This window comes from Eumetopias jubatus, unplaced genomic scaffold (genome assembly GCF_037043125.1).
Source record: "Eumetopias jubatus isolate StellerSeaLion01/CBP00866 unplaced genomic scaffold, mEumJub1_p1.0 scaffold_1, whole genome shotgun sequence".
Lineage (NCBI taxonomy): Eukaryota > Metazoa > Chordata > Mammalia > Carnivora > Otariidae > Eumetopias > Eumetopias jubatus.
This window is the reverse complement of record NW_028274807.1, coordinates 196,219,677-196,233,339: the sequence shown is the minus strand read 5'-3', so window position 1 is coordinate 196,233,339 and position 13,663 is coordinate 196,219,677. Positions and strand designations below refer to the sequence as shown.

General features: G+C 51.4%; 1 protein-coding gene across 5 annotated transcripts in view; it reads left to right on the top strand.

Moving 5' to 3' along the window:
- Positions 1-13,663, top strand: part of CACNA1D (calcium voltage-gated channel subunit alpha1 D) — a 292,448-nt gene that overhangs the window by 186,748 nt on the left and 92,037 nt on the right. For all 5 annotated transcript variants that reach the window (XM_088028075.1, XM_028124508.2, XM_088028067.1 and 2 more), the window contains exon 9: positions 2,411-2,580. In XM_088028075.1, coding sequence (XP_087884201.1) covers positions 2,411-2,580 — 170 coding nt within the window. The remainder of the gene's footprint in view (positions 1-2,410; positions 2,581-13,663) is intronic.

Sequence of the window (13,663 nt, the reverse complement as noted above, 5' to 3'; positions counted from 1 at the left end):
TCTGAGGGTTTACATAAACAACTTTGTTACCTGAACTTGTGTAATAGTGATTGTTATTTAAAACAAATGGGCCATAAACCAGGCAGTGGTTTTTGTTCTCAGAAATTTTACTCATAGTAGGATTTTACCTATGCGTGTGTTACTGTGTCTCAGCAACCAAGAATGTACAACAGTGATACAGATTGTTAGAGTTCTCTCTCTCTCTCTTTTGTATTTCTAATGCAAAAAAAAAAACCTCAAAATACATTAAAGCAAAATCCTCTTTTGTAAAGCCCTTAAGTTTTTCAGGTAACTCTCTTACTATCTTTGTAATCTTTTTTAAGAACTCAGATGAGACATGAATCTAGGAATAAGCATACCCTGTTTTTATTATAACCATGTAAATTTCGTACTCCAAGTTCAGAATCAAAACACAGAGATTTGGGCTTAGATACTTCTGGCAAACAATAGAAATGAGGCCCACATAGTTGCTCTTTACGATGTATTTAAGAAAACAGATGGCATATGATGCATTTTCATGTTGACAAGTGAACCTCCTGGGCCTCCACTTCATCCTTCAGGGATGTCATGATGGATTGGGTGTGACTTTTTCAAAATTTAAATTAATTTGGTGAATCTACCCAGAGCAGAGTTATGCGTGTCCTGTATCTCGGGAAGCCTGGCAGGCCTAGCAGCCCCACATCATCCTGAGGGTTACGGTTTGCCCAAGCAGCAAGACCCTGCCTGTGATGGCCCTTCCTACATGAGACAGGAAGGGATTCTCCGTTGGAGGAAAGGGCCCTGGGTGAGGAGTGCAGAAAACATCTCTGAGTCTTAATCAGCTTTGGTTCACCCTGTAAACCCCCTGAAGTCAGCTCCTCTGCAGGCCGGGCTCCTCATCCTTCCCAGAGCGGGCAGGTGGGGATGGGTAAGCCCTCACACAGCCAAGGACAGCTTCTGGGGCATCCAAAATGGGGTGATCGGGGAGCAATGAGTGTCGTCCTTTTTCACTAGGAAGAGGGTGGCACTTTGGTAAGGATTCTAGTTTCTTATCTGAAGCATCAGCATCCCTGGGCTTTCAAGTGTCTGTTCAGCCCTTCAACAGCCCAGAGTGGAGAGGGAGAGGGAAGAGAGTGAAGAGGGGTTGGCTTTATGTAAGCAGATAATGTCCCCCTTTGTGTGTTGGCTTGAGTTGGGTCGAGTTGGGTCGAGTTGGGTTGAGTTGGGTTGGGTCGAGTTGGGTCGAGTTGGGTCGGGTTGGGTTAAAGAGGTCCCTGATAGGGAGATGTGCCAGATTTGGGCTGGAAGGAAGGCAGAAGGAAGGCAGATGTAACCTCCGTCAGAATCCAGGGCTGTGTGTGCAGAAGCTGTGCTGCCTGTGATCTCATCTGCTTCCTTAGCAGCTTTTTAATCGTACTTAGGAAATCCATAACTCATGTAGCTTGGCTCCTGTAGCCATTCCCGGTTGGAAATACAGATGGTTCCTTGGATGTGAAAATTGGGTATTCACCCACCTGACTCCCAGGCTTGCCTGAGCAAATGTGGGATTCTGTATGTACACGTAGATGGAGGATTGCAGACACGAAAGATGGAGTAAACAGCGAGCAGTTGGGAATGTGTACACGTCTGCCAAAGCCTTTCCAGGACAGGTGTTCCCATAAATGGGCAGCAAATCATACTGCCTCTTCATCTCCGACGGGCAAAACTTTTGGGGAAAGATCATGGCAAGAAAGCGAGGGTTACAGATGACAGTAGTGCTTCACCGGTGCCCTGTTTCCTGTGTGGGAAGGGAGAATGGGGCTGTGAGGTGGGTCTGCCCTGACCCTGTCCACTGCTCTGGCTGGAACCTGCAGGTACTGCTAGGGGAGCCTGCTCCCCCCCCGGCACTCCGTTTGGACACAAGGGTCAGGAATGCTGTGTTTGGCTGAAGGTATTGAAGAAGCCCTAAACTTGGTGTGTGTGCTCTCTGGCCAAAGCATAGCCCTCCTGGGTCCCTGCTCTTTTGGCATATGATGCCAGCTATCCGAGGAGGCTCTGAGGGAGGTGGGACATCTCTGAGTTCAGGCTACGGGGGGGGGGGGGGGGGGGCGGGGGGCGGGGCGCGGCGGGCGGTGGGGGTCAGGAAGCCTGCCTGACATGATAGCACGTGGCGTTTGGGGCCTGGGCTCCTTGGGATCTTGGGATTGTTCGTTTCCTAAGAGACAGCGCATGTGTGTTGGTGTGGTCTCTGCAGCTCTGACACCCACAGTCTTGCTTAGGAAGACACTGTCCTCTGTCCTGTCCCCGTGTGTGGCCTCTCTTTCTGTGCTCGTGTGGCTATACTCAGTGCTGTGTGTCCTGCCACAAGACTGTTGTGCGGCAGGGCAGATGGCTCGTGGTCCAGGTCCCCGAGGACGTCCTCACGTGTGCGTGTTCTCTCTGCCGCCCTCAGAGAATTCTCAAAGGAAAGAGAGAAGGCTAAAGCCCGGGGAGATTTCCAGAAGCTCCGGGAGAAGCAGCAGCTGGAGGAGGATCTAAAGGGCTACCTGGATTGGATCACCCAAGCAGAAGACATTGATCCTGAGAACGAGGAAGAAGGAGGAGAAGAAAGCAAACGAAACAGTATGTAGCACCTTCCTACTCCTGACCGGACAGAGCTCGGGGGTGATTCAGGTGCCCACCGGGCAGAGACGTTTCAACCCCCTGATCCGGCCTGTGAGATGGGTGGCCTCCTCTCAGCTGCCCAGTTCCTTCTGCCCGCCCCTCAGAGAGGACAGGTGCGTTTACACCGACTCTGAGATTCTGCCCGAGGCTTGGGTTTTAGATTTGTGCCTGGTCACAGGGTCAGCCACACTCCCTCATTGGGAATTCGGGGAGCCCTTTCTGTGGGGGCACCAGCCATGGTAGGACACATGGTGACCCTACAGCATGGGAGCTGCGGCTTCTTCCCTGTGGAGTGAGTCGTGTGACTGGACCAGAACTTGAAGAGCAGGGTCCGTCTCCATCCTCATGCCCCCTGGAATGGCTCCCATCTGTGCTCCACTTCCAAAGCCAGATGCTTAGCCCATCAGGAGCTGGGAAGAAACCAGTTCAGCAGTCTGGGCAGGGTGAGGAGGTATGTCATTCGGCATGGCTACTTGGAGCCCACTCCCCTGGTGGCCCACTGTGGCACCAGGCCCCTTGGGCACTGTCTGCAGCAGGAAAGCCCAATGCCCAGCGACCCCTGGAGTTCATTACCATCGTCAACCAAGGTGTGTCTTTTACCACCTACTTTCTCCTACAGATGTGCTCTTACTCTTTCTGGGCCATCTGTGCTTCAGGTAGAAGCAGAAATTGAAATTCAACAGATTTGACTGAGATGCTTGTGGTTTGTTTCAAATCTAGAATAGCTGATAGTAAGGACCAAGAACCTATCTCAAATGCACTTATCCCTTGAGAGGCCTGGGGAACCAAGGTGGGCCCCACCTCGTGGAAGATGGGTGAGCGAGCTCACCTTGCGCAGGGTCCCTAGGACGTCATACACTCCTTCATTCAGCAAGGCGGATGCTGGTTGCTGGGGGCACTCCTGAGATGGAGGATATATGGTTTGCTCCTTGTGGGGATGGTGAGGCCTATGCATGCTGAGATGCAGCCCAAGGGGACAGAGACGCAGATCGTGAGGGGTGGCAAGCTGTATGCCTGGTGCTGAGGAGGTGAGGGCTGACTACAGGGCTCCAGCAGGGAGCTGTGGGGCATTGGCCCCGAGCCTGGAAGGACGGAGGGGTCTGAGGTTGGTTGGTGTCAGGAGAAACATCCCGAGCCACGGCAGTGACGTGTGGAGGGCACAGGGGTGGTTCATTCCTTCGGCTGGTTGGGGGAGATGGCGCAGGGGGGCTGGGTGGGTGAGACCAGTTGGTGCCTCCTCTGTAGGCAGCTGATCATGCAACTGAAGGCTGAGCGGCCCATGGTTGACTAAGATGGCCTTTTGGTTGCTTCTAGCTGGGGACTCTGGGTCTGTCCTTCCATCGGGAGAGTGGGTTTCCTATTCTCACAGCTGCAAATGATGGACTAAGTCCTGTGTGCTCCTGGGGGGCCAGCAGGGTGCAGGGTCCTCCTCTCCCCTCCCTTCTGCTTCCCAGTGTCACTGGTGCTGCTCCCTCGAGAAAGAGACTGGGGACTCAGTGCCTGGGCATCAGGAAGCTGCCGGAGGATTTCTAAAGCTGCCTTTGTGTGCTGACTCTGAGATTGGAGTTCATACGGTGCTATTCCTTCCAGTTCCAAATGTGATGATGTCCTCTGGGTCACTGGATGTAAGAAGGGCGTCTGTGTTCAGGGCATTTGAGTCTGAATCCCCATGGTCTTCTTGCAGCTTCCACACCTACCGCATGGCCGGCAACAGGCTGTACTTGGAGCAGGGGGATGCCTACCTCACTGTCTCCCTCTTCGTTTCTAGACTGCAGCTTCCACGCTGACCTGGGGGGCAGGGGGTCTGCCAGCCACGTCCTCCCTCTCCTAATGTAGCATGTCGTGTGTCAGCCAGAGCACGGCACCTTCCTTTACCAGTTGTCTGATGGGGAGCTGGGTGAGCCTTTCAAGCTGTGTCTTTTCATCTCTTCATTGCCCCGGCTTTGGAAATTGGGTCCCCATTCGTGCTGCTGGTATCAGGTATGGTGAGATTGTGCTTGTGGCCTGTGGTTTGAGGAGTGGGCATTTTCCCTGAACTCGAAGCAATGTCTTCTGATAGTCCTGAGAGCTCTCGCTCACTTTGTCTTAGCCCAGTACTTCCTGTGCCCTGCCACCATGTGTATAGGACCTGGCCACATGATGACAAAAATCCATGCCTCTGCCTTTGGAAACCTAGCTGTGGAGGGAAGATGGAGAAGCGGGGCCTTAGCGTAAGATGGGGACAAGCTGGCCCCGTCATCAGGGGCAGCAGTCTGCTACGGGAGCCTCAAAGGGCACAGCGAAGCAGCCTGGGGCGATGGGGTGGAGATGGGGGATGCAAGGGGGGGGGTTCCCTAGAGGAGGTGGTGTTCCTGCTGAGCTCCAAGGAGTAGCAGCCTGTGGTTTCAAAATGTATGGGGGAGAAGAGAGTCCTTCTCAGGCTGGGGAAATGGCACGAACGAGGGACAGAAGGTTATAAGTATTCCAAGCCCTGCAGTGCATTGCTTAGTAGTGTAATCAGGGAAAGAAAGAACAGCCCTTTCAAAGTTGTAGGTCCTCAGAATTCACTTTGTAACCAGGGCTCCTCACCTGGTAAAGCCGCGCCGGGTCTGGAATGGCAGCTCTGTGGTTTTTGCTGTGCTCAGTACTGTGTGGCTCAGCCTGGGGAACCAGCTTGACATTCCATCCAGAAGAGTGCACGCTTCTGTGGGGTACTCTTGTCCTTTATCAGGCTCCTTTTGCCAGATGCTGAGTTTTCCTATGGAGTGAGACTGATTTCCTGAATCACCTGATTCCCGGAGCATTAATGATTCAGATCTGAAAGACAGACCTAGATCCCAGGCTGTGGGAACCTTGTAGGGATTTAACTGACTTAAGACGAGAACCCCAGATCTCCTCCCAATGAGGAAATGGGCCTCCCTGAATATATTCCTGGCAGCCCAGACCTTTTGGCCAAGGAGAGCTGCTGGGGTTTGCCTGGGACATCCTGTGGTTGCTGGCTATTTTCTTCCTGTCACAGCAAGAAACCCCAGGGGGAGAGGGTTTCCACAAGGCCTACATCATCCCCCTCCCTAGCTGACAGCGGTTGATGTACCACCTGCACATGACAGGTCTGGTTTCTGTGACCTGGTTGTAAGCAGTGCAGTGTGGGCATGGCCATTGTCAGTGTGCTCCCTGAGTGTGAGAGATCCAGGCCTGCACACTTAACACTGCAGCCCTGCTCCTGTATGTTCTCGGGGAGAGGGGATGGGGCACTCCCTAGGCATCCTGGCTTTATCCGTACTGCCCTTTTCAGCTGGGTCCTGGATGGGATTGGGGCAGGGTCCTTCCAGACATGGGGGAGTTAAGTGACAGTGTGACAGGAAGCCCTTGCTATAGCCAAGTCTCAGCCTGTACAAGCAAAGGTGGGAGGCCTCAGGAGCCATGAATAGCAGGTGTCGTGAGGCTTTGGAGGTAGGGGCTAGACAGCATGTTGGTGCCCCTTCTCTGGAATTGGCTGCCATTGAGTTTTGTGACTCGGAATTTGGACTTGAGTGATAGGCACACTGCCCAATGTCTCTGAGCCCCTGTTTCCCTGTCTTCAAGAAGGGGATAAATATTTGCCCATGGGGTTGTCGTGAGGATTAAAGTTTGATAACTGGCAGGCGTCACTGTAACCATAGGAGTACTGACTACTATAAAACTTGACCTAAAGAGAATAATTCTTGCAGAGCCTACTAGATCTCTAACCAACCTCAGGCTAAGGACCCCTTTTAGGATCATGTCCCTATACTCTCCTGTTCAGAGACTATAGAGTTCTAAAGTACTGATGGAAAACAAACCCATTTACCAGTCATGTTGGAGATACCAAGGCACAACTTTCTGGCTCAGCATCCATCTGTAGTTTGTTGATGCTTGCTGTCAGAGAGCAGATGTCAAATCCAGTGCTTGCAGTTGCGCACACCTCATCTTTTCTCTCTGATCTACTAAATGTCCCCGTCTGCGTCTGTGGTACCCAGCTCTGGCTGTTCGTGACTGTCACCTGGGGAGCGCAGACACATCCTGGTGCCATACTCCCCAACGCCCCAACCCCGAAGAAGACTTGTCTGTGTGCAGTGGGACCCAGGCATGGCTTTATCTGCTGCTCCCTGGAGGTTCCCGAGTGAAGCTGGGGTTGGGAACTCCTGAATGCTATCACACTGAATATCACACTGTTTCAGGCTTTCACTTGAAGGAAGACAGAAGGAGAGGCAGTCGGGGCCGTAACTGGGCTGTCTGCTGGGTGCAGTGACTGGTAGCCCTAGTTTGTGCATTCATGGAATATTTAAAATGTCTGTTCTATAAATGTGCTGTTAGGAAGCTGGTGTTACATGGTTAATTGAATGGACAAAATTCCCTTGGAAGTTAGTTCCTAAGCATTTGGGACATTTTCAAGGATAATTTATTTAACTTTTTGCTGAGCCTCAAGTTTCTTAAGAAACCCTGCCAAATCTCAAAGTGATTTTTTAGACGTATGCAGCTGCTTCTGTGTTAACAATGGCGTTTTTCTAGGGCCATTAAAATCTGGAAGCCTAAAATTCTATTTTAAACTCTTCTCATTGTCAGTGATTAGTCTTTTTTTTTTTTTTAAGGAAAAAAAAAGGCATTAAAAATAATGAAATCGTTTTAAAGGGAGCTCATTCTAAAATTCCTGGCCAGAAAAGCAGGGCCGTTTCACTGTGGGAACTATTAATGATCAATAATCTCTGTAAGCGGGGATACGTGATGCCCACAAGGAGATCTCCTCTTCTTCAGAGGTCCTAGAGGCTGCCCCGCCCCTCCCCCCCAGGTGTCCATGCCCAGGGTTGCCACAGCTGTTCACTTCCCTTCCGCGTGCACCCCTTGGGTGCCTTTTCCTGAGATGTTTGATTTGGGGATGGGCAGGAAATCAGGGATAGCATAGCTGTTTGCAAGCACAGGGCATGGAAGTGTGTTGGTCTGGTTTCAAAGCTTTTGTCTTCAAAGTACGACTTATCAAACTGCTTTCATTAGAGTTAAACAAGCTCAGGGTGCAAATTCAGAATGGAAAACTTTGAAAGCTGTAAAACAAATAGCAGCAGTTAGAGGCTGCATGCGTCAGGAGGGTTGCCCTGTCCCAAGAGGTTGCTGGAACTGCCTCTGACCAGGAGAATGGGGGTGGGCCCAGCGCTGGGGGCGGCTGGGAGACCCCTCCCTCCATTGGGTGGGTGGCACGGGGAGCAGATGCCCGCCCTAAGTAGGTCTCCTAAGAGCTGGCGGCAGACAGACTCAGGGATGGGCGCCCCAGCATGGACCTGAGGAAAAGGCCCTCTAGCCAGGTTTGTAGAGTCCAAGTCAGGGTTGTGTGTGTTTGTTTTTAATATATTTTAATTGTAAAAGTAATATTTGCTCATTGCCGAGAATTCATATAATATCAAAGTGTATAAAGGATGAGAGAACCAGACTGGGCAGTTGGGGACCTGTTCTTTCCGACCTCACTGTACATATGGGAACATACGTGTTTTCACGGGCAACCTGCCCACAGGTCCCCACCGTAAGATCATCCAGCTCGGATGGTGCAGCAACTTGCCTTTCTCACTGAACCATGTGCTCAGACCGTGAGCTCCTCGGGTGTAGGAACAGGGTCTGCTTCTGTTCTCCATTGTGTGGCTGGCACCTGGCGTGGTCCTTGTCACACATAGGTGTTTCCAGTGATTATTTGTTCAATGAAAAAATGCAGAATAAGAACATCTCACATTTATCAAGTGCTTCCTGTGTGTCAGACACTGTTCTAAGGGTCAGGGGTACACGAATCCATTATTCCTCACAGGGCTCTGGGAGGCAAGAACTTGACAGATGGGGAAATTGAACACAGAGACATTAAGTAGCTTCCCAGGGTCACATGCCCATCAAGTGGCCAAGCTGGGATTTGAACCCAGTTTCTGCTAGTCCACGGATGAGCCACTATTAATCCCCACAGATGCATACACCTGTGTCTGCACACACGTGTTCACATTCTTGTGGGAGAAAGTGCCAGAAAGGGATTTGCTGGGTCAGAGAGGATGCCCATTGGTACCCATTTACATTCTCACCAGTCATGCTCGAGAGTGCCCATGTCCTCATGTCCTTGCCCGCTCAACATTCCTTCTGCTTTCCCTACTGCACCTGCAGCTCCCTTCCCTGAGCACGGGCCCCACCCTGAAGATTAGCCCACTGGTTAATATTGTGATATCCTATCCCAGGGCCAGAGGGAGCTGGAGACCCTAGAATCATTCTTCTTGTGCCTTAGTGGCTGCAGGGGAGTTATACCCGTAATGGCTGACCACGCCTTGCCAACACCTGTATTACTGTATTTACTGTTTTCCACTCACTAAGGTAAGCAGAGGCTTAGCAAAAGCAGGTCACCTGTCCATGCTTATCCAGTCAGGAAGTGGCAGGGCTGAGATCAGACCTGGTCTGTCCAAGTCCAGAGCCCACCTTGTAAACCACATGTCCTTCCCACACTCGCCCAGCTGGTCAGCACCTGGGACTCCTGACTTCGGCCGAATGCCTGCTCCCAAACGCCCTCTTGGCAGGGTGGGCAAACCCTGGGGAGCTTCGTCCCCGATGGGTTAGTTGGTTGGTTATTTAGGACAGGTCCTTTAGAGACAGGCATTTGGTATCCTCGCTATAGAAAGTGCACCTCCCCTCTACTGGTCAGACCCCAAACTGTAGATGTCCATGTAGGAGGACAGTTAGGGTTTCCGTATCAGAGTCCAGGGCTGCGGCTGCCTCTCAGGTTCTCCGGCCCTGTTTGCGTTGCTCCTGCCGCCCTCTACCGAATCATAACGACATTGCCTGTGTTCCACCTGAAGGAGTCACAGTGGCCGACCTGCTAAAAGAGGATAAGAAGAAAAGGAAGTTTTGCTGCTTTCGCCAACGCAGGGCTAAAGATCACGGTAAATGACTGAGGTTGAACTTCCCCTCGGGAGACTCCTCTCCCGAGGCTTCTGGAGCCTTCTCCTTGCACATAGGCCTGGTGTGACGTGCATGTGTGTGCCTGCGTGGTGTGTTTATAAGATGCCTACGTTTTAACCGCTTGATTCCTTGGAAACTTGGTCATGTTGTTTTCTTCTTGTCTTTACCCCAAATGTGTGGTTTTGCCAAGACAGCATTGCAGTTTCCTTTTTGTTTGAACTATACCTTTTAAAGAAGCAGCTGAACCCACTCAGAACATTTATTTAATTAAGCATGAATATTCTTAGACTGGAAGACAGACTTCTTAAACACTTTTCCCCAATGATGCTTTTTCATCTAAACTGTTTAGAAATTCCAGTGATGTTATTTGATTGATTTTGATTTTCCAGGTTACATTTTTCACAAGGCCTGCTGGTTTTCCACCCTCCCGCTGGTTTGCTCAGGACATACTAAAACTAGTAGTGCCAGTTTCAAGAATGAAGTTAAAAGCAGACTTCTAGGATGCAAAGATGGGGGGGCCACTTGCCTTTTGTGAGCGGGGATGAGGAAAGGGCTCATGTGGGGGCATAGTTCATTTTCAAGGTCTGCTGTAAAAAAGAATGCTAAACACAGACCCTCACTGGAAACCTGGGGTCAGTGTCAGGACCACCTGAATGCAGAGCAGTTAATGCAGACAGCTGGTGCCCTGTCCTGCCTGCCAAGCCACCACCGTAGCCTTACAGCAGTGCAGGGCTTTGCCTCTGCACTCACACGGTTTACCTAGTTGCTGCCACTGAGGTCGGCCCTGGTCGGACGACTCTAGAGGAAGAGCCGATTTGACTGTAAATAGGGCCACCAAGCCAACTGCCAAGGGAGCAGAGGGGACACACTGCACTGTTCTCTTGGTAGTAGCCTCTGCCATCGTGGGAACGTTGAGCTCATAGGTTGTAGGAATTGGAACAAGCCACGGGTGGTCAGAATGAAGGCTTTTGGAGTGTACGAGAACGGAGTATCAGAAATAAGCCCCTCAGCCTCCAGAGAGCACATTGTGGGCCTGAGATGAGAAGGAAACTGCGTGGGGGTGGGCAGCCAGTTAGGGGCCAGGTGGGGGCTGGCTCATGTAGGCTTGGTGTCTGCAGAGGTTTATGAAGAAGAGCTGGCTTTGGTGCAGCCCCTGGAGGCCTCTGCAGGAAGATTGGACTTCAGGTAAGCAGGAAATACTGTCACTGACATAAGACAAAACCATTTTCAAAGACTGACGGAGGACCCTGGCCCTGGGCAGGCTACCGCGAGAAGATGAGTGGTCTGTCCCCAGAAGAGAAGAGCCCTCTCCTTGGGCACGCAGGTGCCCGTCCTCCTGAGCAGGCGCTTGCTTACACCTTGTGATTCTTCAAGGATGTTTTGCTAGCTTTCTTAGGCAAGTGGGGAGAGGAAGAAGCCTCGTATTTTCAGCCTCATATATTTTGAGTGGGGGAGGTCTTTTATTGACTGAGATGCCCAAGGACCCCAAAGAAGGCCCCTGATGAGGCTGGTGGAGCGAGGGCCCTCATGGGGGTGTGGTGCTCCCCATGTCATTAGTCATACAGAAGTAATTATTGTCAGGGCATCATTCTTGCTTTAGACACAGAAACCTTGGTCTGGCCTTGACCCACATTCTCAAAGAAGAGGCTGACTTCTTTACAGCAACCAGAGTCTGTTACCTTGTGATGGCTGAGGGTGTCACTACTAGCAACCATGGGCAAATTCCTTCAGGGGATATCATGGCACTATTCATGCTTGTCATGAAAATAAGATTAAAAAAAAAAAAACCCACAAGACCTTGGCTTCGGATCCCCTGTTCCCAAGGAAGGCGGCCATGACTGCCATTGCTCATCTCATTCCCCCACCTGTTGAGAGGAAGGGATCAGAAGGTTTAGGCTGCTCAGGTTCGGGGTCAGATTTGGAGAGGCATCCCTGACTATGCAAGAGAGACTGTCCTATGGAGAACAGGGGCTCGAGGCTTCAAGAAGCCCAGGACATCTGTGAAGGAGGCTGTTTGGTGTGCCAGGCTCGAGAAGGATGCTGGGGTGCTCTGCGCTCAGTTGGCATGGGTCCTGGGGCTCCTGTGGCTGGCTGAGGACTCTTGGGGGGCTGCTCCCTTCCCCAGCAGCTCTGTCTGAAGGAGACTTGGGAACACTTCTTCTGGGCAGGCTTCTGGATTTCTGGCAGCCCTTCTGAGGGACGGTAGGCAGGGGCTTCACAACACTGCTCCTTCCCTGCTCTCTCTTCTCCGAGGTGGGGGAGTGCAAGGAACACCCCCTCGGTGCTGGTGGTAAAACCAGGCAGACAGCCTGTGGGTGTTTCCTCTTTAGAGCAGTTCAAGCAGGTCAGAGTTGTAAATGGGTCTTACAGATGATATCACCCAGCAGCTCCTGTTCTAGATTAGCCAGCTACACCCAGGGAGGAAAAGGGAAAGGACTTGTCCCCACATTACCGGTGACAAAGGCCAAGCTTCTCTGACATTACTCCTTGTGGCTTTTGAGCTGAGTAGCCTCTGTCATGGAAGGATTGGAGATTTTGCTATGCCTGTTAACAGTGAACATAATTTTGGGGCTGCCTACTTGCACCCACACACAGACTCATTCACTGTGTGTGTGGGTCCACGTGTCCATGAAAATGCTAGTTAGTTGTGCTGGCCTGAGAAACGGCGTGTTTCCCCCGTTTATTTTGTGTGGCATTGCCCGTGATGGCATCCGGGCCCCGCTGCAGATCTTAGCAACAATGTGGCACAGCATCCACAGAGAGCATTCCAAGCGGGGCCCCGCCTGCGGAGGCTGGGGTGGCTTTCGTCTGCAGTCCAGGGCCCGACGGGCTGCTGTCTGGCATCACCTCCACCCCGACGGCAGCCCTCAGGTCCTTTGCTCAGTGGGCCCACATTCGAAGCCTCAGGGTCTGCCCTGAAGCTCTTCTCGGAGTTCCCAGCACCTGGAGGAGCTTGCAAAGCATTAGCCCTGCGCTTCCCCAGGTTTTCAGCAGGCAAATTGCAGTGCAGGTCAGCATCCCATTCTAGGCACAGGCTTGTCCTAATGCCTGGTTTCACCCCAGATTCTGGAAATAGTTTTAAAACTTATATTTAAAAAAACTGCAAACTTGCTCCACAGAGTTCTCAAGTTCCCTGGAATGTGTGAGGGAAAGGATTTACAGCTGCTCTGCATGCAGATGGCCCCTTGGCTTGCTTCTGCCTCTAGATGACCTGATGGGACTTGCAGGGGCAGTGGGGGGGGAGTCTCTGCCTGCATCCCTAACTAGCTGAGCTGCTTGTCAGCAATTCTGTTGAATCTGTCCTGAAGGGGACAAAGTGCTCCCCCTGCACGGGGCAGCCATGAGGCTATGGCAGCCAGTTGGGGAAAGGGCTTGTGTTCCAGGAATTTTCCCATGGGCTTACGTGGATTTTCATAAAGTCCCAGTAGTCACCACAGTGGCTTGACTTTTGTTCTCTCTCTTTGTTGGGGTGGTCTCCTAGAGGTGGTCTGGCTGTATACCAGGTTTCTGGGGGTTCACCGAGGTCATCAGGATAGCAAACCAAGACTGATGGAGAATAGGCTTACTTGGCTTTTGGAACTTTTAATGTGTGGCATTTTAAGGATATGCCAATATATACCAACGTGTACCAGTATATTAAGTATAATTTTAAGGGCATACCAATATACATGTCAACATATACTGATACCAAAACGTATCGCAGTGTATTTAAGCACATACCACAAGCACAGGGGGCATGGCCAAGTGGGAAGAACACCAGGTGGGAAGCAGGAGAGCTTTCTCACACCTGAACTGTGTGTCCTGAGGCCAGTTGGTCAGGTCTCTCTGTGAAATCACGGAGTTGCTTCATGTGATCTCAGAGGCCCGTCCCGGTTCTAACAGTCTGTGATCCTTCTGTCCTGATAGTAAAAACAGAGATGAAGTCCCAATGGGACTAAGCAAAGTGAAACTCGTATCAATTTTTTATCATTAAAAATGAGGAATGCCCAGTACAAGTGAAGGGTGAAATGCTTATGTACAAACGAGCTCCTTTTGCCTACTGGGCCTGCTGTCTCCGTACTTTGGGGAAAGGAAGTGCTCCCCGGTGACCGGGAGGGAAAGGCTGGAGCAGAGAAAAAGGCTGCCAGAG